The 20210-nt window shown below is 39.9% G+C and overlaps 1 protein-coding gene across 3 annotated transcripts in view; it reads left to right on the top strand.

Annotated features, from left to right (window-relative positions):
• Positions 1-17696, top strand: part of CASD1 (CAS1 domain sialic acid O acetyltransferase 1) — a 64496-nt gene extending 46800 nt beyond the window's left edge. For all 3 annotated transcript variants that reach the window (XM_075922347.1, XM_075922348.1, XM_075922349.1), the window contains 6 exons: positions 865-944; positions 4411-4512; positions 6156-6296; positions 6937-7014; positions 7921-8013; positions 15222-17696. In XM_075922347.1, the coding sequence (XP_075778462.1) occupies positions 865-944; positions 4411-4512; positions 6156-6296; positions 6937-7014; positions 7921-8013; positions 15222-15488 (761 nt within the window). In that variant the 3' untranslated portion in view covers positions 15489-17696. The remainder of the gene's footprint in view (positions 1-864; positions 945-4410; positions 4513-6155; positions 6297-6936; positions 7015-7920; positions 8014-15221) is intronic.
• Positions 17697-20210: the final 2514 nt, after the last annotated feature.

Genomic DNA, 20210 nt, shown 5'->3' with positions numbered 1-20210 from the left:
GATAGAGGAATACTTTAAACATGTACTTGTAATGCATACTGCAGAACTAGTAATGAACCTCTACTTTGACACAGTGTCCAGAATGTTTATTGTTAATTTTAAAGCACTGCCAACCAGCTGACAAGATTACGTGCAGCACTCTGATATTTCTCTTATAACAGCTGCTCCTTCCTCATGTGCACTGTGCAATGGAAGTCCCACTGGAGGACTCACAGCACTACTTTCCTCAAGACTCCAAAAGCGCTCCTCTTGTCAATGACCATTCTCCCTCGGTTCTGTGCCTGTTGCCTGCTTCCAGTCTGCATGAAGCAGGGGTGAGAGCCATTCTCCACTGTATAACTGAGTTGAAATAAATCAGCTCAGGGAGCTGTTCCTTTTGGCTAGCTTTGACAAAGCTCTGCTGGACAGCTCAGTTGCTGAGGAGCAAAATTAGGTGTCTCGTACCTCATTCCTGACTTATTTAAAATAAGTGTACATTTAAATTGTAACTGCTCTTGGATTTTTCATTTGTAACTTAATTGGAAATTCTCATGCTGAATGTATGGCAAAACTGAGACTTTAAACCAGTGTTTGCTTTTGTAGGGTTAAATTGTGCCCTTGGATATGTGCATATCCGTGTTAGTCAAGCCAGATGGGGTTGTACTTGTGTATCTGAGGATAGACAAATGTGTGAATTCATGATTGTGACTTTTTGTGGTGTGGATTTGGATAATGACGAAGTGTGACAAGGTAATACAGGGACAATATACATATTACATTATAAAGGATATCTGTGTCAGAGCTGCTGACTTCATACTAAATGTATCATGTGTTTTTGTTTGGAAAAATAACAAGCAAGATACTCACTGTTTTTTTTCCCCACAGGGAACTGCTTCTGGCATTTTGGCTTACTGCTCAAACTAATTTCCTTGCTTATATGTATATATATTCTAGCAAATTCTCAGGTTTGTAAATTATACTTATTTGTACCCTTAGAAAATTAATCATAGCCTGTGTATTCAATTTGGAAAGCCATTCAGAATAGAATATTACGATCAGTTTTCTGTTACTTACAGGAGAGCTTGTGGGGTAGGGTATTGAATATTTAAATGCCTCCTTTTCATATCTGATTTTATATAGGAAGCTAGATGTTTCAGTATCCTACTTTTTTTTCCTCACACCTCTCTTAAAATTCATAGTTCTTTCAGACAATGTTATGTAAACTGAGAGCTTAGCTTTACTGATTTTAGTTATCATAAAAGTATCTCTGTAAAACCACACCTTAATACAACCCTTCCTTTATTTATCTTTCAGGTTGTATCTAATTTATTGGGATAGAGAGGGGAATAGTGCTGCTAGAGCTTATGTCTGATATAATTGGAGAAGAACAAGCTACATTTGTGTGCTCATTACTGACATAATTTTTGGCATAAGGATATATGCCCCGGATTAATTTCAAGGCTCCCCCATAGCAACTCCAGGCAACTCAGGTGGGGGGAGGCTAGTTCCTAGTCCCATCCATTGTAGGGCGTGGAGCCAGCTCGTGAACACATAATGAATTTTGCTAAGTGGTCCGGTCCGTCTGCAAAAATTATTGCCAACCCCTGCTCTATGAAATTCCTAATTTTGAAAGCCATTTGTCTATTGGAAACAGGAAGTTCTGCACTCTGAGGAGGATGAGAGTTTCTTATTGGTGAAATTCATGCTTACACAAATTTCCAGCACAAGGGTTATGTATCTCTTAAGATTTGTTGAAGATTTAAGTGCTATATGAGTCGTGTCCAGACTTTGTGTAGGCTTTCTGTATCTATGTGAATTTCATGCCTAGTGCATGACTTATCATGTACTTTGAACATACAGGGTACAGGGTGAAAGGTAGAATTTGCCCCTTACTTGAGTAAACAATCAAAAAAAATCACCACTCCAATTAGTTTTAAACTCTAAATATTTGTCTCCATTTGAGCCCACAGTGCAAAACTGACTGGTGAGAGGAAAGAAAAATGGTAAATGCTTTTATCAATGGGTAATTAGAGGGAAATGGTTTTTTTTCTCAAAAGTCTGTTTAGGAAATGACTGCTTTGTTCAAAACATCAGGTGCCTTTCAGAGCACTTTTGTCATTGTGCATAGAGAATAACATTATTCACAGAAATATTCAAATTATTATTTGTTTGTATTAACAGAGCACTTAAGTCATGGACCAAGATCCCACTAAGCTAGTTTTGATGGAAACAGAATAAAATTACAGTCTGTTCTGCAAAAAGCTTGCAATCTAACACAATATGTCATATATCTGACACATTTATAATAGTGCCCAATAGCATGGAGCAATGTTAAAACTCCAGCTTCTTAGCATGATTGAAACAAGATCAAGCACTGGTGTAGCTGGCTGAAGAATGTGGGGAAAAGTTTTAACGTAATTTTTAGTTGAAATTTAGAGTTTTTCCAGAAACTTCAATTATCCTTTAAGTTGATTTAAAAAAAAACCCCAAATCCAGGAACACTTTTATGCTCCTTTTTTAAACACTTCTAGTCATTAGTAAAAATTTTAATTTGCTGGAGAAATGGTAGACTGGCTTCCTTCTTCCCCACAACTGGAGGAACACTCTGCTAACTAATTCATGGAAGGGTATAAACAATGAACCCTGAGGGGTATAAACAATGAACCCTGAGAGAGAGACCATGAATTCATTCCTTGTGGCTGCTAAGAACTGCACTGACCACAGATAGGGAGGAAGCATTAGGAAATACTATATAGTATATCACGATACAATCAGAGGCACACAGAATAATGAGGTTGGCGTCTCCAATGTTTGTTTATGGGAAAGGGGGTCAGGCAGCAGTTTGGGGATATTGTCTAGTGTAGTGATCACCAACCAGAATCTACTGGTAGATCTTGGAGCTTCTGACAGGTGATCCTGACTGGTTGGGCCAAGAAGCTATCAAGCGCTAGCACTGCAGTTGCCCCTCCACCCAGTGTCATGCTGCTCCTGCCCACTGCCTTGGAGCTGCCCTCCTGGGAGCCTCCTTCTTGCTATGCAGGGTGTGGGAGCGAGAAGAGGGGGGATGCTGATATCAGGGTTCCCCCCACCCCTGTACTCTATATCCACACAGAGAGAAGGGAATGAAGGAAGCTTGGCAATGCAAATCTCTGTCACTCTCTGTGTGTCAGTGTGAGAATGATAGACACACAGAATCACACACTGTCCTTCGCACTCATCTCCAGACCCAACACATATGGGTCGGAGGGAGGGTGTTGTTTCTACTTTCACTGCTTGCAAAGTGGGTTATTTTTGGTTTTTGACTAGTCTGTGCATTTCATAATTTTCATCTCTCTTACGTTTAAATTTAATTCTGTGAGTTCTAAAATGCCTAACCTGTCATGGCTGGAGTAATTATCCCTTTGGTAATTGCTGCTCCTGGAAGTGGCTGGCATGTCCCCACAGCTCCTGAGAGAGGCAGAGCAGGGGGTCTCCACATGCTGTCCTTGCCTGCAAACACCACTCCTGCAACTCCCACTGCCCAGTCAGAGCCTGTTTCCGGAATCCCTGTCCCAACCCTGAACTTCCTCCTACACCCAGTCGCCTGCCCCAGACACGAGTCCCCTGCACCCAAACTCTTTCTCAGAGCTTGCACCCGGAGCCCCTCCCACGCTCTGAACGCCTTGGCCCAAGACCAGAGCTTGCATCCCAACTCTCTACGCCAGTCTGGTGAAAGTGAATAAGGATGGGGAGGAAGTGAGGATGGAGTGATCAGGGTGAAGCCTCAGAGAAGAGGTGGAGTAGAGGCAGGGCCTCAAAGAAGGGGTGGGAAGGAAGTGGGGCAAGGATATTTGGATTTGAGGTAGATCTTACACTGCACATAAATTGAAAAAGTGATACTGTGGTTAAAAAGGTTGGAGACCACTGATCTAGTGAGTATCGGACTTGGCTATCTAATACTGTTACTAAAATAAGCTAATTCAATTTGTATGAAACAAGCAACACATTTTTACTTCTTCCATATCTGAGAGTATGCAGTGTTTAAATTTAATGTAAGGAATGGGAAGAGTGCTGCTCCTTAACTGTACATCTTTCCGGTTTTGCCATTCAAAAATTTATCTGCAGTCATTTCAGATGTTTGTTTTAAAGGAAGGAATTTCTTTCTGACTCTACGTGGTAGAATCTGACACAGCCAGTGTAGACAAATCTCCTAGTTGTTTTAAAATTGATGTGAAAATTCAACTATTAAACCAGCATTAACTGACATAAGTATTGAGCCTTATCTTAAGAGGGCAGAATATTCACAAGTGCTGTTGATTTTATTTTGAGGTGAGGCCAGTTTAAACTGATTTAGCATGGGAATTATGTTATTAAAAGATAATGAAATTAATTAGACTTATTAAATTGGGTTGAACGCATTGTTAATATTCTTGATGTGTTTATATTTTACAGGGCATATTTGAGAAGATTTTTTCTCTATGGCCATTGTCCAAGTGTTTTGAGCTGAATGGAAATGTTTATGAGTGGTGGTTTAGATGGAAGTTAGACCGCTACGTATGTAATGCTTTCATAAACTATTTGTGATCTTGCAGTTTTAAGAACTATTCTTGAACATATTTTAACTTTTAGAATCAATTTCTCCCTCTTTGTCTGGAAAAAAGAAATCTGTAAATTCCAGCCTGGTTTGTTGTGGGGCCAGGGGGTATCCTCTTTTGCTTGAAATATTTGTCAAAAGATGGAAGTTGACTTCTGTTATGTGCTGAGCCTGTTCAGTAGGGGTGAGGAACCTTTTTTGGGTCAAGGACCGCTGATCCACCGAAATATCAGTTGCAGGCTGCACAAAATTCAGAAGTAAAACAGAACAAAAACCCTCACTGATGTGGCCCCTGACTAAGGGAGAGAGACACTCCCCACATTCCTCTCATACACCAGAGCTCAGGGAAGGCCTACGCTAGTAGATTTTGTGTGCTTCAGGACCTCAATGGGGATGGCCGGGGAGTTGGAGCACCAGCAGACTCACCAATGCTAGGGCGAGCCCTTAGCTTCAGGGGCTGGATGCAGGCAAGCTGTGGGGTGCATCCAGCCCCCGGGCCTTAGGTTTCCCACCCCTGCTATAAAGTGTCCATAATCAAGGGTCTGTATATTCTGCCTTGTCCCAGACTTAAATTTTGCAGGGAGACAACTGACTTCTGTAGCACTTCAAAGCTAAATTCTAAGGTAAATTTAAATTTCTATAATAATGTGAAATAAATGGTTAATCTTGTTTGATTATAAACCTAAGGGAACCTCCAAAGAAACTTTTATTATATAAACAACTTAATTTGTAAATTAAGGACATACCCATGGGAGCGGTCCTTTGAACACTCTGTGATGTGAAAATCAGAAGGTCTTGATATGGAATGAATATGCTGTTTTTACCTTATTGTTTATAAATGTATTTTAAAAACAGAGTTTTAAGACACCTTTTTAAGGAAGCATTTGTTTTCCTCTACCATGTAGTATGCTAGCAGAGGGAGATAATCAGCAGCACACCATGCTGCTAACTGTAATAAGTGCTTGCATTTTTTTCATTCCCAAGGGAGCAGTGTACCTAACAAAACTTCAGATCTCACAAATGTTGCAGTTTGTGAAGTATAAATTGCATTCTGGGGAGGTGCTAAAGAATAAGCTCTGGAACACCAAAAATTTTAAACAGGCAGCAGCAGTAAGGCTCTGAACGATACATAGCATGATGTTAATGGAGGAGTTTGGAGTAACATCATATACCACTATTTTCTCATGTACCGCTCTCATCTGTGATGTAGAAGGGCACCCTTGAATGTTCCTACCTACTGAGGACGGGGAAGGCCAGAGAAACTCCCCCTTAAAAGCCTCTTTTACTAGACAGATCATTTCCATGAGGTATACATTTTGTTGTAATTACTGCAGATTTACAGAGAACAAAGGGTGCTGACCCTAAAAAGTATCTGGTACTTGAAATTTGAGTGTCCTGCATTAATGGTACCTAAAACAATAAAATTTCAGTATTTGAGAGTAATATCAGAGAGCTTACTCTATTTCTTGAAATATAACTTAAAGTAGTTTTTCTGGATTGGGTTATGATATTACAAATATCTTAACAACTCTGTTACCTGGGTGTTTTTACCTGGGTTTATTATATGCCACGAGTGAGTATTTACACTGTTCTGCATTTGCAGGTAGTCTTTCACGGGATGACATTCGCTTTTATTTACCTGGCATTACAGAAACGTCAGATGCTTTCGGAAGGGAAAGGAGAGCCTCTCTTCTCCAACAAAATCTCAAATTCTTTTCTTTTTATTTCTGTAGTTTGCTTTTTGGTAAGTCCACAATACAAATTGCAATTTTGTAAATGTAAAACAAGTCATCCTAAGGATAGTCAGCTTTTTTGAGAAGTTCTTGTGTAGCAGTGAGTGGACATTTCACGAGAGGGGGGTCTTGGGCTGTAGAAGTTTATTTCACCTTGTAAGCAAGAGCACAGTGTGGCTCACACTCAGTCTCCAAGGAAGGCTATGCCCCTTTGCTACAGGCTGTATTTTGTAAACAGCTCTTATCCATCCTAAATCTTCACTGGACTTTCTTTTTCTTTTAGTCTATTGTAGATTTAAATATTACAGCTTCTCCAGTTTATTATCTTGGGTGGTCTTTGTAAGATCATCTGGTAGGTTACCTTATAGACAGTTAAGAAATGAGCTAATGTCTAAATATGTTTAACAAAATTGTGAACAATGCTGTTGTTTTTTAATGTTAGAGTACAAATGATTACTGCATTCTGCTGCAAAGCCATGTTTGAAAATGCGTAACTAATTAGAAAGAGTAAAGAATTGACTCCTCCCTCCCTACACCACACACATCTGCAGTATTAACAATTTTTAAAATGTTTTATCTTGCTGTTACATTTTAAAATACATCTCTTAAACAGTCATCAAACAGACTAATATGTATGTTTGTATCTTGTAGACCTACTCTATCTGGGCTAGTAGCTGTAAAAACAAAACTGAGTGCAATGAATTACATCCTTCTGTTTCTGTGGTGCAGGTAATTTATGCTCCTTTTTCTTTAGTGACAGAATCTAGGATTCTATTGAAATATAGTTTGTCTCTGATGCCTTAGCACTTAACATCAGTTGATTAACTTCATTTTCATGAAGGAATGGGGAAAATGGCTTGTCCCATTGCTGCTGCTTTTTTCTTCACCTATGTAATATAAAGTTTAAAATTTTTCTTTCCATATTGTGGCAGTACACTTTCATTCTATTCTGTGTATAAATGTAATAGTGTAGCTGTATCAATGTGTACATTTTATATACATAGTAATATATTGCTACATACGTATATACACTACTTATATATCCTTGTGTGAAATAAATATAGATATTTCTATATATAAAAATTAAAATACGCATTCTTGGCCATTCACAGTACCTCAATATTAATTCATATACACTAGAACTTCGGCGTTACAAACTAACCAGTCAGCCACACACCCCATTTATAACTGGAAGTATGCACTAGGCAACAGCAGAGACAAAAACAAAGTAAATACAATACAGCACTGTATTAAATTTAAACTACCAAGAAAAAGAGAGAAACATTTTAATTCTGCATTGTAACGTTTCAAAGCTGTATTAAGTCAGTGTTCAGCTGTTAACTTTTGAAACAACAACCTTAACGTTTTGTTGAGAGTTGCAAACAACCTCCATTCCTGAGATGTTCATAACTTTGAGGTTCTACAGTATATAGTGTGGCCTTCATCCTGCAAACGTTTATGCACATACTTAATGATACTACTCACAAAGTATGTGTGTATGTATATATATATATATATATATATTCTGTGTATATATAAGTAAAATTTATAATATAGATGAAATATTTAATTAAATTACTCATTTCCATAATTAATAATCTCTTTTCAATTACTTTTAACACTTTCTTTGTTTAGATTTTAGCTTTCATCCTCATCAGGAATATTCCAGGATATGCCCGTTCTGTATATAGTTCATTTTTTGCCTGGTTTGGCAGAATTTCTCTAGAGGTAAGTAGAGTGATAACAATTGCATTAATAGTGTTTCATTTTAGGAATCTATAAATGGTGAACTTTATAATGTATATGGTAGTGTAACTTTATAAATAATAAACATATTTTTGGTTCTTTTGCTTTGATATTAAACTCTGGTTGTTGATATTCTTCACTGAGAGAGACAAGATGAAGTAATATCTCTTACTGGATCAACTACTGTTGGTAGAAGAGACACATTTTTGAGCTTCACAGAGCTCTTCTTATGTCTGGCAAAGGTAACTAGAGTATCACAGCTAAATACTAGGGACATATTGTTAGGTATAAGCAGTTAACACGTTGCAAGAAATCACTTAAAATGAAGTGGACCAACAATACCTCTTCAGTTATAGGTTAAAGAAGAATTAGTATGTTATAAATTATAATGAGTCATAAACCAGACTTTTTGAGACTTATTGTTAATGTCTAGCAGATTTATAAGTTTAAGTTTGTAACAGTCTGTAACCTACTAACCCTCCTATGTTTTATGGCTACAGAGGTGTTAATTGCCAGGTTCGTTTTGAGTGTTTTTTTTCCAGCATGTTTTAACCTCTTATGCTTAATAACTTGTTCCATCTTCTGTTTAACTTTGAAACTAGTAAGAATGGCCTTAACAAGTAAGACCAATGGTCCATCTAGCCCACTATCTTGTCTTGCAACAATGTCCAATGCCAGATGCTTCAGAAGGAATGATCAGAACAGGATGGTAATTTTTGATCCGTTCCCTGCCATCCCTTCATTGCTATTGACAGTCAAAGGCTTAGGGAGCTCCAAAGCATGTGATTGCATACCTGATCTTCTTGGCTAACCACCATTGATGGACTTATCCTCCACGTACTTATCTAATCCTTTTTTTAAAATTTGGTTATACTTAACTAATTTTTTTTTAAACTTTTTGACCTTTGGCATTAAGTTTTGTAGGTTGACTGAAAGAAGTATTTTGTTTTAAACCTGCTGCCAATTAATTTAATTGGGTAACCCCTGGTTCTTCGTTGAGAGGCGTCACTGGGAGAGCTCCGCATCACGAGTTGAGCGCCCCAGCGCTTCTTGACAGATTTTTCTCAGCAATGTATCGGGGGCCACACATGCGCGGCACGTGCAAACCTCCCTCAGTACTATCACGCATGCGCGGTCCCCCCTCTCTTCAGTTCCTTTCTACTGCCTCCCCCTCTCCCCCGCCCCGCCCCCCCGGCTTCAGACGGAACTCTCCTGCTCTCGTAAAGACTTCTCCTCACAAATTTATTTCTTCAAATAGTTGTTTAGATATAGTTTATTTCCACATTTCTTGTTAATAGTTAGCTAATTTACTTGTTTAGTTTTTTTTTTTAAAAAAAAACACCTGCAGTCTTGAAATGTAAAAGCTGCAGGCTCTGCAAGAATTTAATGCCTGTCACTGACTGCGCTAAGCCGAAAACGCGTAAAGACAGACAGCTGAGACTTAAAATGTCCTTCTCTGACAGGGTCAAACACAATACCTCTGACCTCGGCTTGGGTCTGATCTTCCTGCTCCTATCGCAGCATCGAGGAATCCCCTCACAGACCAACCGCTGGGTGCTGGCCCCCTTCTCCCATTACCAGGGGCAATACCTCAGATGAGCATTGTCTTAGCAGCTCGGGCAATTTGTTTACAGTCATCAGAGCTATCCATGCTGCGTACTCTTCTCATTAGCCACAAGGACCACAAAGATCTGGGAATTTCTCCCACTTTACATTCACATAATTTGACTGATAACATACATCCTCAATCTCCATTCTCTGATTACTCTGACTTCCTCTCCCCCCTCTCTGAGGACAGGAGGAATGTTTACCTGCTTTTTCACCTCAGCCATATATGGCGAGCTCTACCTGGTCTGCTTATCAGCAACAACCAGATTTTCTTAGAGTACAAATGGCTCCCTGGGCTCCTTATTTTTGGATGCCACCTCCTATGCTTTGCCCCCCACAGTGGCAAATGTTCAATCAACCACCTCAACAATATAAAAAGAGTCCATATAAGACCAAGCATATGTCGAAACCCTGCTCTCCTTTAAACCTGTCATCCCACACCTTTATGAGGAGAACTGACAGTGAAAGCCATTGCTCTTCAATGTCAGCTTCTACATCTATATTACATCCAAACGCAGCCTCAGCCATAGGGCAGGTATTGTTACCACCTGCTACTCATACTACCAATGATCTCTCCTCTTTCCAGGATTTATTTAAAAGAGTTGCTATTGATTTGATTATATCTATGGAAGAAGTTCAGGTTTCTCAACATGAACTCACTAACATCCTCCAGCCCAGTACAGCAACAAAGATGGTGCTTCCTATTAACCCAGCCATCTGGGAGCCAGCTAAAACCCTATGGCAAACACCTGCATCCTTCCCACCAACATGCAGGAAAGCTGATCGAAAATACTGTGTTTTCCCCCAAGGGTTCTCAATTCCTCTTTTCTCACCCTGCACCCAACTCCTTCATAGTAGACACTGCACATCAGAGAAACAAACAGAAAAATCGTTCTACCCCATCCAAAAGGACAATAAACGTCTGGACATGTTCGGAAAGAAGGTTTATGCCTCTGCCACTCTTCAAATGAGAGTGGCAAACTATGCTGCTTTATTAAGTAAATACGACTTCAATAATTATACAAAATTCAATACTTTTATTGAAGATATCCCTGACAGCAAAAAGGCACAGTTTCAGGCTCTTGTTTCAGAAGGCTAGATAATATCGCAAATAGGCCTGCAAGCTGCACTTGATGCAGGAGACACAGCTACAAGGACTACGGCAACAGTCACTATGAGACGAGCCTCGTGGTTCAACTCTTCTGCTTTTCTCCGCCAAGTGCAACCATCGGTAGAAGACCTTCCGTTCGATGGAGAAAAGCTATTTTCTGCAAAGACCAATGAACTGCTCCAATCGATGAAAGATTCCAGAGCCATATTGTGGTCACCCTTATGACGAGACAGAGACAGTACAGGTACCAACTATATCAGAGACCCAGGTACCCACAACTCACTTACCAGTACCAGAGACAAGACCATGCCCTGTACCAACAGTGGGGGCGCAGCAGGCAACATAGACGGCACCCTCAGACTAAACCCCAACTGCTCATCCCAACCCAGCAAGCAAATCCAAAACAACAGTGGAGAGATGTAAAACTACACCACATGCACCAGAGCTTGAGATTGGTTCCAAACCTTTGCTATTTCGTTTATTACCTTACTTTCAAATTGGTTATCTATTACCACAGAAAAGTGGGTAACTCAAACTATCTCCCTAGGTTATACCATCCCTTTTCTCTCTTCTCCCCTTCCCCCCCCCCCCCCCACCACCCATCCCGTCCCTCTTCAGGGATCCCTCTCACAAAATTATAGTACAACAAGAAATTGACCACCTTCTCAAATTAGGAGCCATAAAACCAGTATCCCAAGAGTTCCACGGAACCAGTTTCTACTCACATTATTTTCTCGTAGAGAAGACAGGTGCTTGGAGGCCGAGTCTTTATCTTCGGTTACTAAATAAATACATAAGGAAACAAATTCAAAATGGTCACCCTAAATACTATTATCCCAGCTCTGGAGTCTGGTGACTGGTTTTCTTCTTCCGACCTGCAGGATGCATAGACATTTTCTTCGTTTCACTTTAGGTCTCCAATATTACCAGTACACAGTACTGCCCTTTGGTCTCTGCACTGCACCAAGTGTATTCACGAAGATGCTAGCTTCTGTCGCTGCTCACCTCACACTACCATACCCAGTGAAAGCATCCCTACACTGATGAACAAAATCAAGCAACCTGTGCATAGGCATCCCCTTTCGACCCCTGAACCCCTCTGTAGTTGTCACTACAGATGCATCCCTTACGAGTGGGGGTACCCATGCAGAAGGCTGCACAGCACATGTCCTATGGTCTCTGGCAGACCGCATGCTTCACATCAATGCCCTCAAACTCAGGGCAGTTCATCTGGCATGACAAGAACTGTTACCCAATGTCATGGGAATACATGTAAAAATATACATAGACAACACCGCATGCATATTCTATATAAACAGGCAAGGCAGTGCCCAATCACACACTCTGTGCCTGGAAGCTATAGCATTTTGAAATTGGTGCCTAGCCAGAGACATTCGCATATCCGCTTGCCACCTTCCTGGGTCCTCAGTTCAACGGCAGATGCCCTCAGCAGAGCCCTGCCACAAGAGCACGAATGGGAACTTGACTATGCACTCCTCACCGACATATTCAATCGATGGGGTTTCCCAGATATAGATTTATTTGCCACCTCAATCAACAAAAAATGCCCAAGTTATTGCTCCAGGGCGGGCATGGGCAAAGAGCCCTCCGGGGATGTTCTTGTTATAACCTGGAATGCACTCCTACATTACGCTTTTCCCCCATTTCTTCTCCTTAACAGAGTCCTCGTAAAGATTCTGAACAACAAAGCAAAAGTTATCCTCATTGCACCCTGCTGGCCCTGACAGCCGTGGTTTCCCCTCCTGTACAGTCTAGCAATACAGCAACCAATCACGCTTCTGAACAATCCCAACATTCTCCATCAACCAGGGATTATGTATCCTCACCCACAGTTTCACACACTCCATCTCAAGGTGTGGTGCTTAGATGGTTCAGGGGAATAGAAATGCAATGCTCTCAACAAATCCGTGATGTCCTCTTACAAAGCAGAGAGAGCACCTGCAACAAGAAAAACATACGTGAGGAAATGGACTCAATTTGTTCACTGGGTAACCTCTCACAGCATACGACCGCAAGACAGTCCACTTCTTGATGTACTGGAATACCTGTTACACTTCAGACAATCACATCTCTCCCTCAGCTCAATCAAGGTCCACCTAGCAGTCATCGCAACCTTCCACGCAACAGTGGAAGACACCACAGTCTTCGCACACCCAGTAACATAGCGATATTTTAAAAGTCTGCAGGCTCTATACCCAGAGGTGGCACCCCTTCAAGAGCCTTGGGACTTACACTTGGTATTAACAACCCTCACAAAACCGCCATTGGAACCCATGGCGACATGTTCCCTACGCCATCTATCCTTAAGGGAAGACATTCTTGGTAACAATAACATCAACGCATAGAGTGAGCAAGATGGCTGCCCTGATGGCAGACCCACCTTTCACGATCTTTTTTAAGGACAAGGTTACGATGCGACTGCACCCAAAATTCCTCCCGAAGGTGCACTCCCCTTTCCATTTGAATCAGACAATATACTTATCAGTATTTTTTCCAAAACCCACATTAATACATTTGAAGCTCAGATGCACACCCTAAATGTCAGAAGAGCTCTCTCCTCCTACATCGACAGAACAAAATCTTTCAGATTCTCTTCCCCACTTTTCGTCTCCATCGCAGATCATAGTAAAGGAAAACAAATTTAATTACAGAGATTGTCACATTGGATCTCAGAATGCATTGCTACTTGTTATTCGCTAAACGACCTACCTTCGCCAGTTCCGATTCAGGCACACTCCACAAGAGCAGTCACCACATCCGTTGCTTACTTGAGGAAAATCCCACCACATGATATATGTGCAGCAGCCATATGGTCGTCAGAAAACATCTTTTCAAAACATTATGCACTTACCTCAGGACCCCTCCAGCATACCAAACTAGCAAAAGCTGAACTACAAATGGCATACTTACCTGATCCGAAGTCCCTGCCTCTGTAAGAAAATATTGCTTGTAGTCACCTGATGTGGAGCACCCCCAGGGACGCCTCTCAACAAAGAAAAGGAGGTTACTCACCTTCTGTAACTGACATTCTTAGACATGAGCGTCCCTGAGGGTGCTCTTCTACTTCGGAATGCCCTTATGATAACATCTTAATATATTATTTCCCGGGTTCCGGATAGAGAAGAAACCGAAGGGAGGGGGGCCACACATGCACGATAGTACTGAGAGGGGCTCGCGTGCACTGCGCATGTGCGGCCCCCGATACATTGCTGAGAAAAATCCGTCGAAGTGCTGGGGCGCTCAACACCTGATGTAGAACACCCCCAAGGATGCTCATCTGGAAGAATGTCAGTTACAGGAAGGTGACTAACCTCCTTTTCTTGTGTGTTGTGAAGGGTTAATTGCTTCTTCATTCACTTCCTCCACACTAGTCATGATTTTATAGCCTTGTATTGTATCCCCCCTAAGTCATCTTTTTTTTTCTAAAATGAACAGTCCCAGTCTTTTTAATTTTTTTTCGCATGGAAGCTGTTTCATACCTTTAATCATTTTTGTTTCCCTTCATTGTTCTTTCTCAAACCAGAGCTGTATGCAGTACTCAAACTGTGGGGCTACGTCTAGATTGCATCCCTTTCTCGTAAAAGGGATGCAAATTAGACGTATCGCAATTGCTAATGAAGTGGGGATTTAAATCTCCCACGCTTCATTAGCATAAATATGGCTGCCGCTTTTTTCAGCACGGAGCTTTGCTGCAAAAAAGTGCCAGTCTAGACGCGGATCTTTCAGAAAATAAAGCCTTTTCCGAAAGATCCCATATCCCTTATTTTAAGAGGGATAAGGGATCTTTCAGAAAAGGCTTTATTTTCTGAAAGATCCGCATCTAGACTGGCGCTTTTTTCCGGCAAAGCTCCGTTCCGAAAAAAAGCGGCAGCCATTTTTATGCTAATGAAGCGGGGGAGATTTAAATCCCCGCTTCATTAGCAATTCCGATACGTCTAATTTGCATCCCTTTTACGAAAAAGTGATGCAATCTAGACGTAGTCTGGGTGTTCCAGGACTTTATACAGTTGCATTTCAATATTGCCTGTCTTACTCTCTGTCTCTGTCTTAATAGTACATAATATTGTTAGGTTTTTTATGGCATTGCACATTGAGCAGACATTTTCAGAAAACTGTCCACAGTGACTCAAGATCTTTTCTTGAGTGGTAGCAGCTAATTTAGATCCCATCATTGTGTATAGTTGAGATTGTTTTCTAGTGTGCGGTACTTAACTACATTGAATTTCATCTGCCGTTGTCTTGCCCAGTCACCCAGTTTTGTGATATTGGTGTGTAACTCTTTGTAACTCTGCCTTTACTATCTTTCGTAATCTTGTATTATCTGCAAACTTTGCCATCTTGCTATTTACCTCTTTAACAGGAGTAAGCCCAAGATCAGCTATTGTAATCGTAATGATTATACTCTTATTTATGTTGAAATTTGTAAACTGAATCTCTCTCTTTCTTCTAGCTATTCATCTGTCAATACCACATCTGGCTAGCAGCAGATACAAAGGGGATCTTGGTGCTCATTCCTGGAAATCCAATGCTCAACATTATTGTCAGCACTTTTATATTTGTGTGTGTGGCACATGAAATTTCTCAGATCACTAACGATCTAGCACAGATGGTTGTTCCTAAAGATAATGCAACTCTGCTTAGAAGGCTGCTATTTATAACTATTTTTTTTTCTGGACTCCTCTTTTTGTCAGCAGTTCAAGATCAATCAAGGCATTAACTTCAAGAAGTCCTTTAAAACTTACTTCAGGTTTACTTTTTGTCTGCCTGAAGAAAAATATTTAACTGGAGGTATAAAAAACTTACACAGTGCTACGCTGCAGCAGGACATCTAAATGAAGTTTATTGAATATGTATATAATGAAAATGTACATATTTTGTGTGGAAATACCCTACTCAAAGGAACATGAGAAACAAGAATGCACTGTAGAGATTTGCATGTGAAAAACACGTCTTTTTTTCTACTGGATATATATTTTCATTTGCATATCTGTTTTAAACATAACATGAAGTAGAGAAATGAGTGGGTTGGCAGCATAATTTGGAGATTACTGAATTAACTTTGCTTTGACACACCTAGCATTCTACAGTATACATAAGACATGCTTTAATTGTCTTCTCAAGAAACTTTTGTAACAACAAAGCAGTTTTGATGAGTGATCCTTAGTTAATGGTTATCTTTGCTAATTTAAAAAATGGAAGTTTATTGTACTGGTAATCAGGGTTGTTTTTCTAAACTTAGTGTTAACTCATTGTCTAAGGATCAGTGTTTTGGTGTAGCTAGTATATGGAACCCTTCATGAATTGAAAAAAACCCATCAATTTAAATGATTCCATTTAATATTCTAGCCAGGTTTACATACTGTTTCAGAGATGTTTTGTATTTTTTTTCTTACTAAAGAAGTATTCTTTAGTACTAGAAATGTGGGATTTGTTAAGAATGCATAAGTAATTTTATTTTGAATTTTCTACTAATGTGTTTGCTTTTTCATCAGTATTTTCCATTTATTGCTCTTTCAAACTCTCTATAGTTCACGATATTAATACAGCACCACTGAAAAAACAGTGTTGAACAATATTTTGGCTGAGTACTGAAAAGTTGGGAAAATTTCCACCCTTTTCTAATCATACCTTTACTCTAGTTAGATCTTACAGAGAAGGGTATAGAGGGACACAACAACCACAGACCCCCCCCAGATTGTATGTGACTCGATCTAGGTTTCCGTAGGAAGTTAGTCATATTAGCTCTTACAGTGATATCTTCAATGAAGGTGTGGAGAACAGCCTTCCATGAGGAAGGGTGGTGGTTGACTGGTAATCTGGACAGCTGCAGACAATGGGTCCCTTTTTAAAATAATAATGAAATAAGGTTGAGATTCATTGTTCAGAAGACCCAGTTCTTACATTCTTATTTTTCAGTATCTTTCCTTGATAGCTCTGATTCAAACTCAGAATCAGAAGCTTTTCTTTATTATGTATCCTTTTTTTGCATACAGCATAGAACTGAAAGAAATAGCATTTCAGATTAGAACTGATAGATGGCAATTTTAAATTCTACAAATTCAGTTGAACTAAGGTGATATTTTGTTACATTAAATCACAGTATTACAGTTTGGTTACATAATACTTGGAGGTTCAGGTGCGTCTTCATTCTGTCCTCTTGCTGGCTACTGTTTAGCACTCAAATGAATACAGTATTGTTTTCTCAGCGTATGTGCAATTATAAGTAACGATAAACAATATGAATTTTAATTTATACAGTAAGTGGTCTGATATTTATACATTTTCTGATGTAGTCTCAGTTGATTTGTGGAGTCTGGACTTGCAAAGCCTCCCATGTCTGCAAGAAAACTTTCCTGACTGTGAAAGAATAGCTGCATTTTGTTCCAGTAAAGAAAATAATTTCTGTACGAATCTAGGAATGAGAGGAAGATAGCAAGATAAAGATAATACAAGTCTCAAGAATAAACTTAGTGCACTAATTCAGTAACCTTAACATGGCAACTAGTTTTTTTGACAAATGAGAGAAAGATACTCAACATTTTCTCAGTTGTTTTCTTTTTGGACATTATTTCTAGTGTTTGAAAAGTCCTCCTTAGCCACTAATCAGTACATTTGATTTACTGAAAAACATGCTATAGCTGAGAAGTGTAGTGATAGTTGTTATGGACAGGATGTACAACCTACATCTATACCATTATTAGAAGTAAGAAAAAGTGAATTTGGGGGGATATTTTGGTTTTGTTTTTCACAAACTAAGCATTGTAGATATTTATTTATCTGTTGTACAGATTTTGTTAAAGATTTATTTTTAATGTTTGAAATAGTGCACTTCACTATTACTGTATGTGAGAGAAAATATATTTTCTTTTAAGGTTATGTGAAAATATGAAGTAATTTAAACAAATAAATGTATTGTGGATGCTTATTTTTATACTGTGAGGCGCATACATTCTGGTTTGTTAGTTTTTTAATTATTTAAAACAAGATAAGTGGTAACTTATTAGTATGCTTCATCAAAATCAGAAGTTCAGGTTATAGTGCATTTAAAAAATAATTTCCTACCCCTCACTAGTTCAACTAAACCTTCTCTATGTGGAAATGTTAACCCTCCCAGTCAGTAGACGTAACACGACTGTTCATATGGTTACAGGATGGGGGTGGAGAGAGAAAGAATCTTCCACAAGACCAAGTCTGACACTGTGGCTAGTCCATTGTCACTACCATAACCTCAAGGATTTAGTAACCCTCACATGTGCTGTGCTCTCTATAAATAGGATTGCAGGGCCTAACTCAGGTTGCCAACTTCCTTATTGCAAAGAAAGAACACCCCTGCCCTGCCCCTTCTTCAGTGCCCTGCTTCCCACACACTTCATTCCCCCTTCCTCCATTGCTTGTTCTCCCCCATACTTGCTTACTAGCTGATTTCCACTGGACTGGGACAGGGGGTTGGGGCCTGGGAGGGGGTTCCCAGGCAATGGGAGCTATGGAACTGGTGCTCAGGTGAGGCAGCATGCAGACACCTTTTCCTCTCTTCCCCCCCCCCCCCCCCCCCCCCCGGGCTACTCCTATGCCTAGGAGATGGTGGGGCGTGCCAGCTGCTGCCAGGAGCAAGATAGGAAGCCTTCCTGTACTGCCAACACGACTTAATGGACTGATTAGCAGTTCTAACTGGAGCCTCCAGGATCTCTTTTAAACCTGGTTTTCCAGTCAAAAACTGAACAGTTGGCAATTCTAGGCCTAACTGATGAACTGGTGTAAATCGCCTGGGCCCATCCCTAGATCCACAGCATAAAGGGAATGCAGGCCCCTTAACTCAGTTTCCAGCATTTCTCTTCCAAGTATGTTGTTGTTTAGAAGCTAAAAACTGAGATGAAATGCAGACTGAAAAAAGTTGCTGCATTTCAACCCTTAAGCTACATCTAGACTACAGGGCTCCATCGACGGAGCCATGTAAAATAGTTTGCCATAGTCAAAGAAGCAGGGATTTAAATAATCCCCACTGACTCATGCTGCATCTAGACTGCCACGCTGTGCCGGATCAGCTGATCGTCGGCACAGCACAGTGGCCATTTTTATTTTAAGGAAGCGGGGATTATTTACATCCCCACCTCTTTGACTATGCCAAATAAACTATTTTACATGGCTCCGTCGACAGAGCCATGTAGTCTAGACATACCCTTATTGTAATGATGCAATGGCATTTCATTCCCCTCCTCCCCCCTTTTATCTTAATATATGGTCAGAATAGGGCTATGAATGTACGTTAACACTTTTAACTATCCCCAAAGTGTTCAGTTATTTAGTATAATTTTTATTTAGCTGTAGTTTTGTGAGTGCATATCTATAATATGTAAATAATGAAATATTAGGTTCATATAAGAGAGTAAACTTGTCTAATGTTGCTTTTTGCAAAAAGGACAGTGGAGAGGTGTGCTGATACCAAACCATTAACATAACTAGACACTTTTCAGACCATATAAAGCTCGTTTGTTACAGACTTGTCATTTATGATCTTCAGCTGACAAGATATGTAAAAATCTTGAAAATTCACTTACATTTTCCAGTGCTATTGTGTATAATCAGTGCTTTCTTATTCCTGTATCTAAACATTTTTTATTTCAGATGAACTGATAATATTCAACAACTAGTGGAAAAATCAATTTTCAATATAAATGCTAGTGTGAAACAAAACGGACTAATTTCACAAGATCTATCAGTAATTTATTTAAATTCAGTATGAAACTGAAATAGAAACTTCAGGTTATTTACTACTTTGCACTTAATATAGCAGTTGTACTGATGTTTTATGTATTGAAAATTTGTAATATTCTTCCAACAGGCCAAAAACTATAAGACAGCATAGATGCATCCCAGGTCAAAACACTGGCACATTCTGGACTGTGTAACTGTTCGGTCTAGAGATATTACAGATGTACACATCTGTTCCTTGAGAAGTACCAAATACTGGTTAGACCATCGACTTGTTAGAAGCATCTTCCTACACTTTGCACCAAAGCACCTCAGACCATCAAAGAAAATCAATGTGGCTGACAAAGTTGGAACAGGTACTGGAGACTGCAGTAGCTGAGGTCCCAAAAAATTCCACAGCCATTGAGGTCACAATATAGCATCAAAGGTTCTTGGCTTTGTAAAGTGGAAACATCAAGAATAATTTAGTTTAAGAATGATCCTGACATAGACCAGCACAAAAGTCCTACATCTTGGACAAGAAATCAACAGTGAAGCAGACCAAAGGTATCATCAGGCCAAACATACACTTCAAATTTGGCTAAGGCCAATAAAGTACCACTGTTTGGAGCAAATGTCTGCAGTGCTGCAGGAAGTGGGTGACAAGCATAACATGAAGGCTTTCTACATGTTGGACCTCCCTGGTCCGGCACCCTCGGACCTGACTTGTTTAGATGAAGTTATTAAGGCA

Source organism: Pelodiscus sinensis, chromosome 2 (genome assembly GCF_049634645.1).
Source record: "Pelodiscus sinensis isolate JC-2024 chromosome 2, ASM4963464v1, whole genome shotgun sequence".
NCBI classification, from domain to species: domain Eukaryota; kingdom Metazoa; phylum Chordata; order Testudines; family Trionychidae; genus Pelodiscus; species Pelodiscus sinensis.
This window is presented reverse-complemented; position numbering and strand designations above follow the sequence as displayed.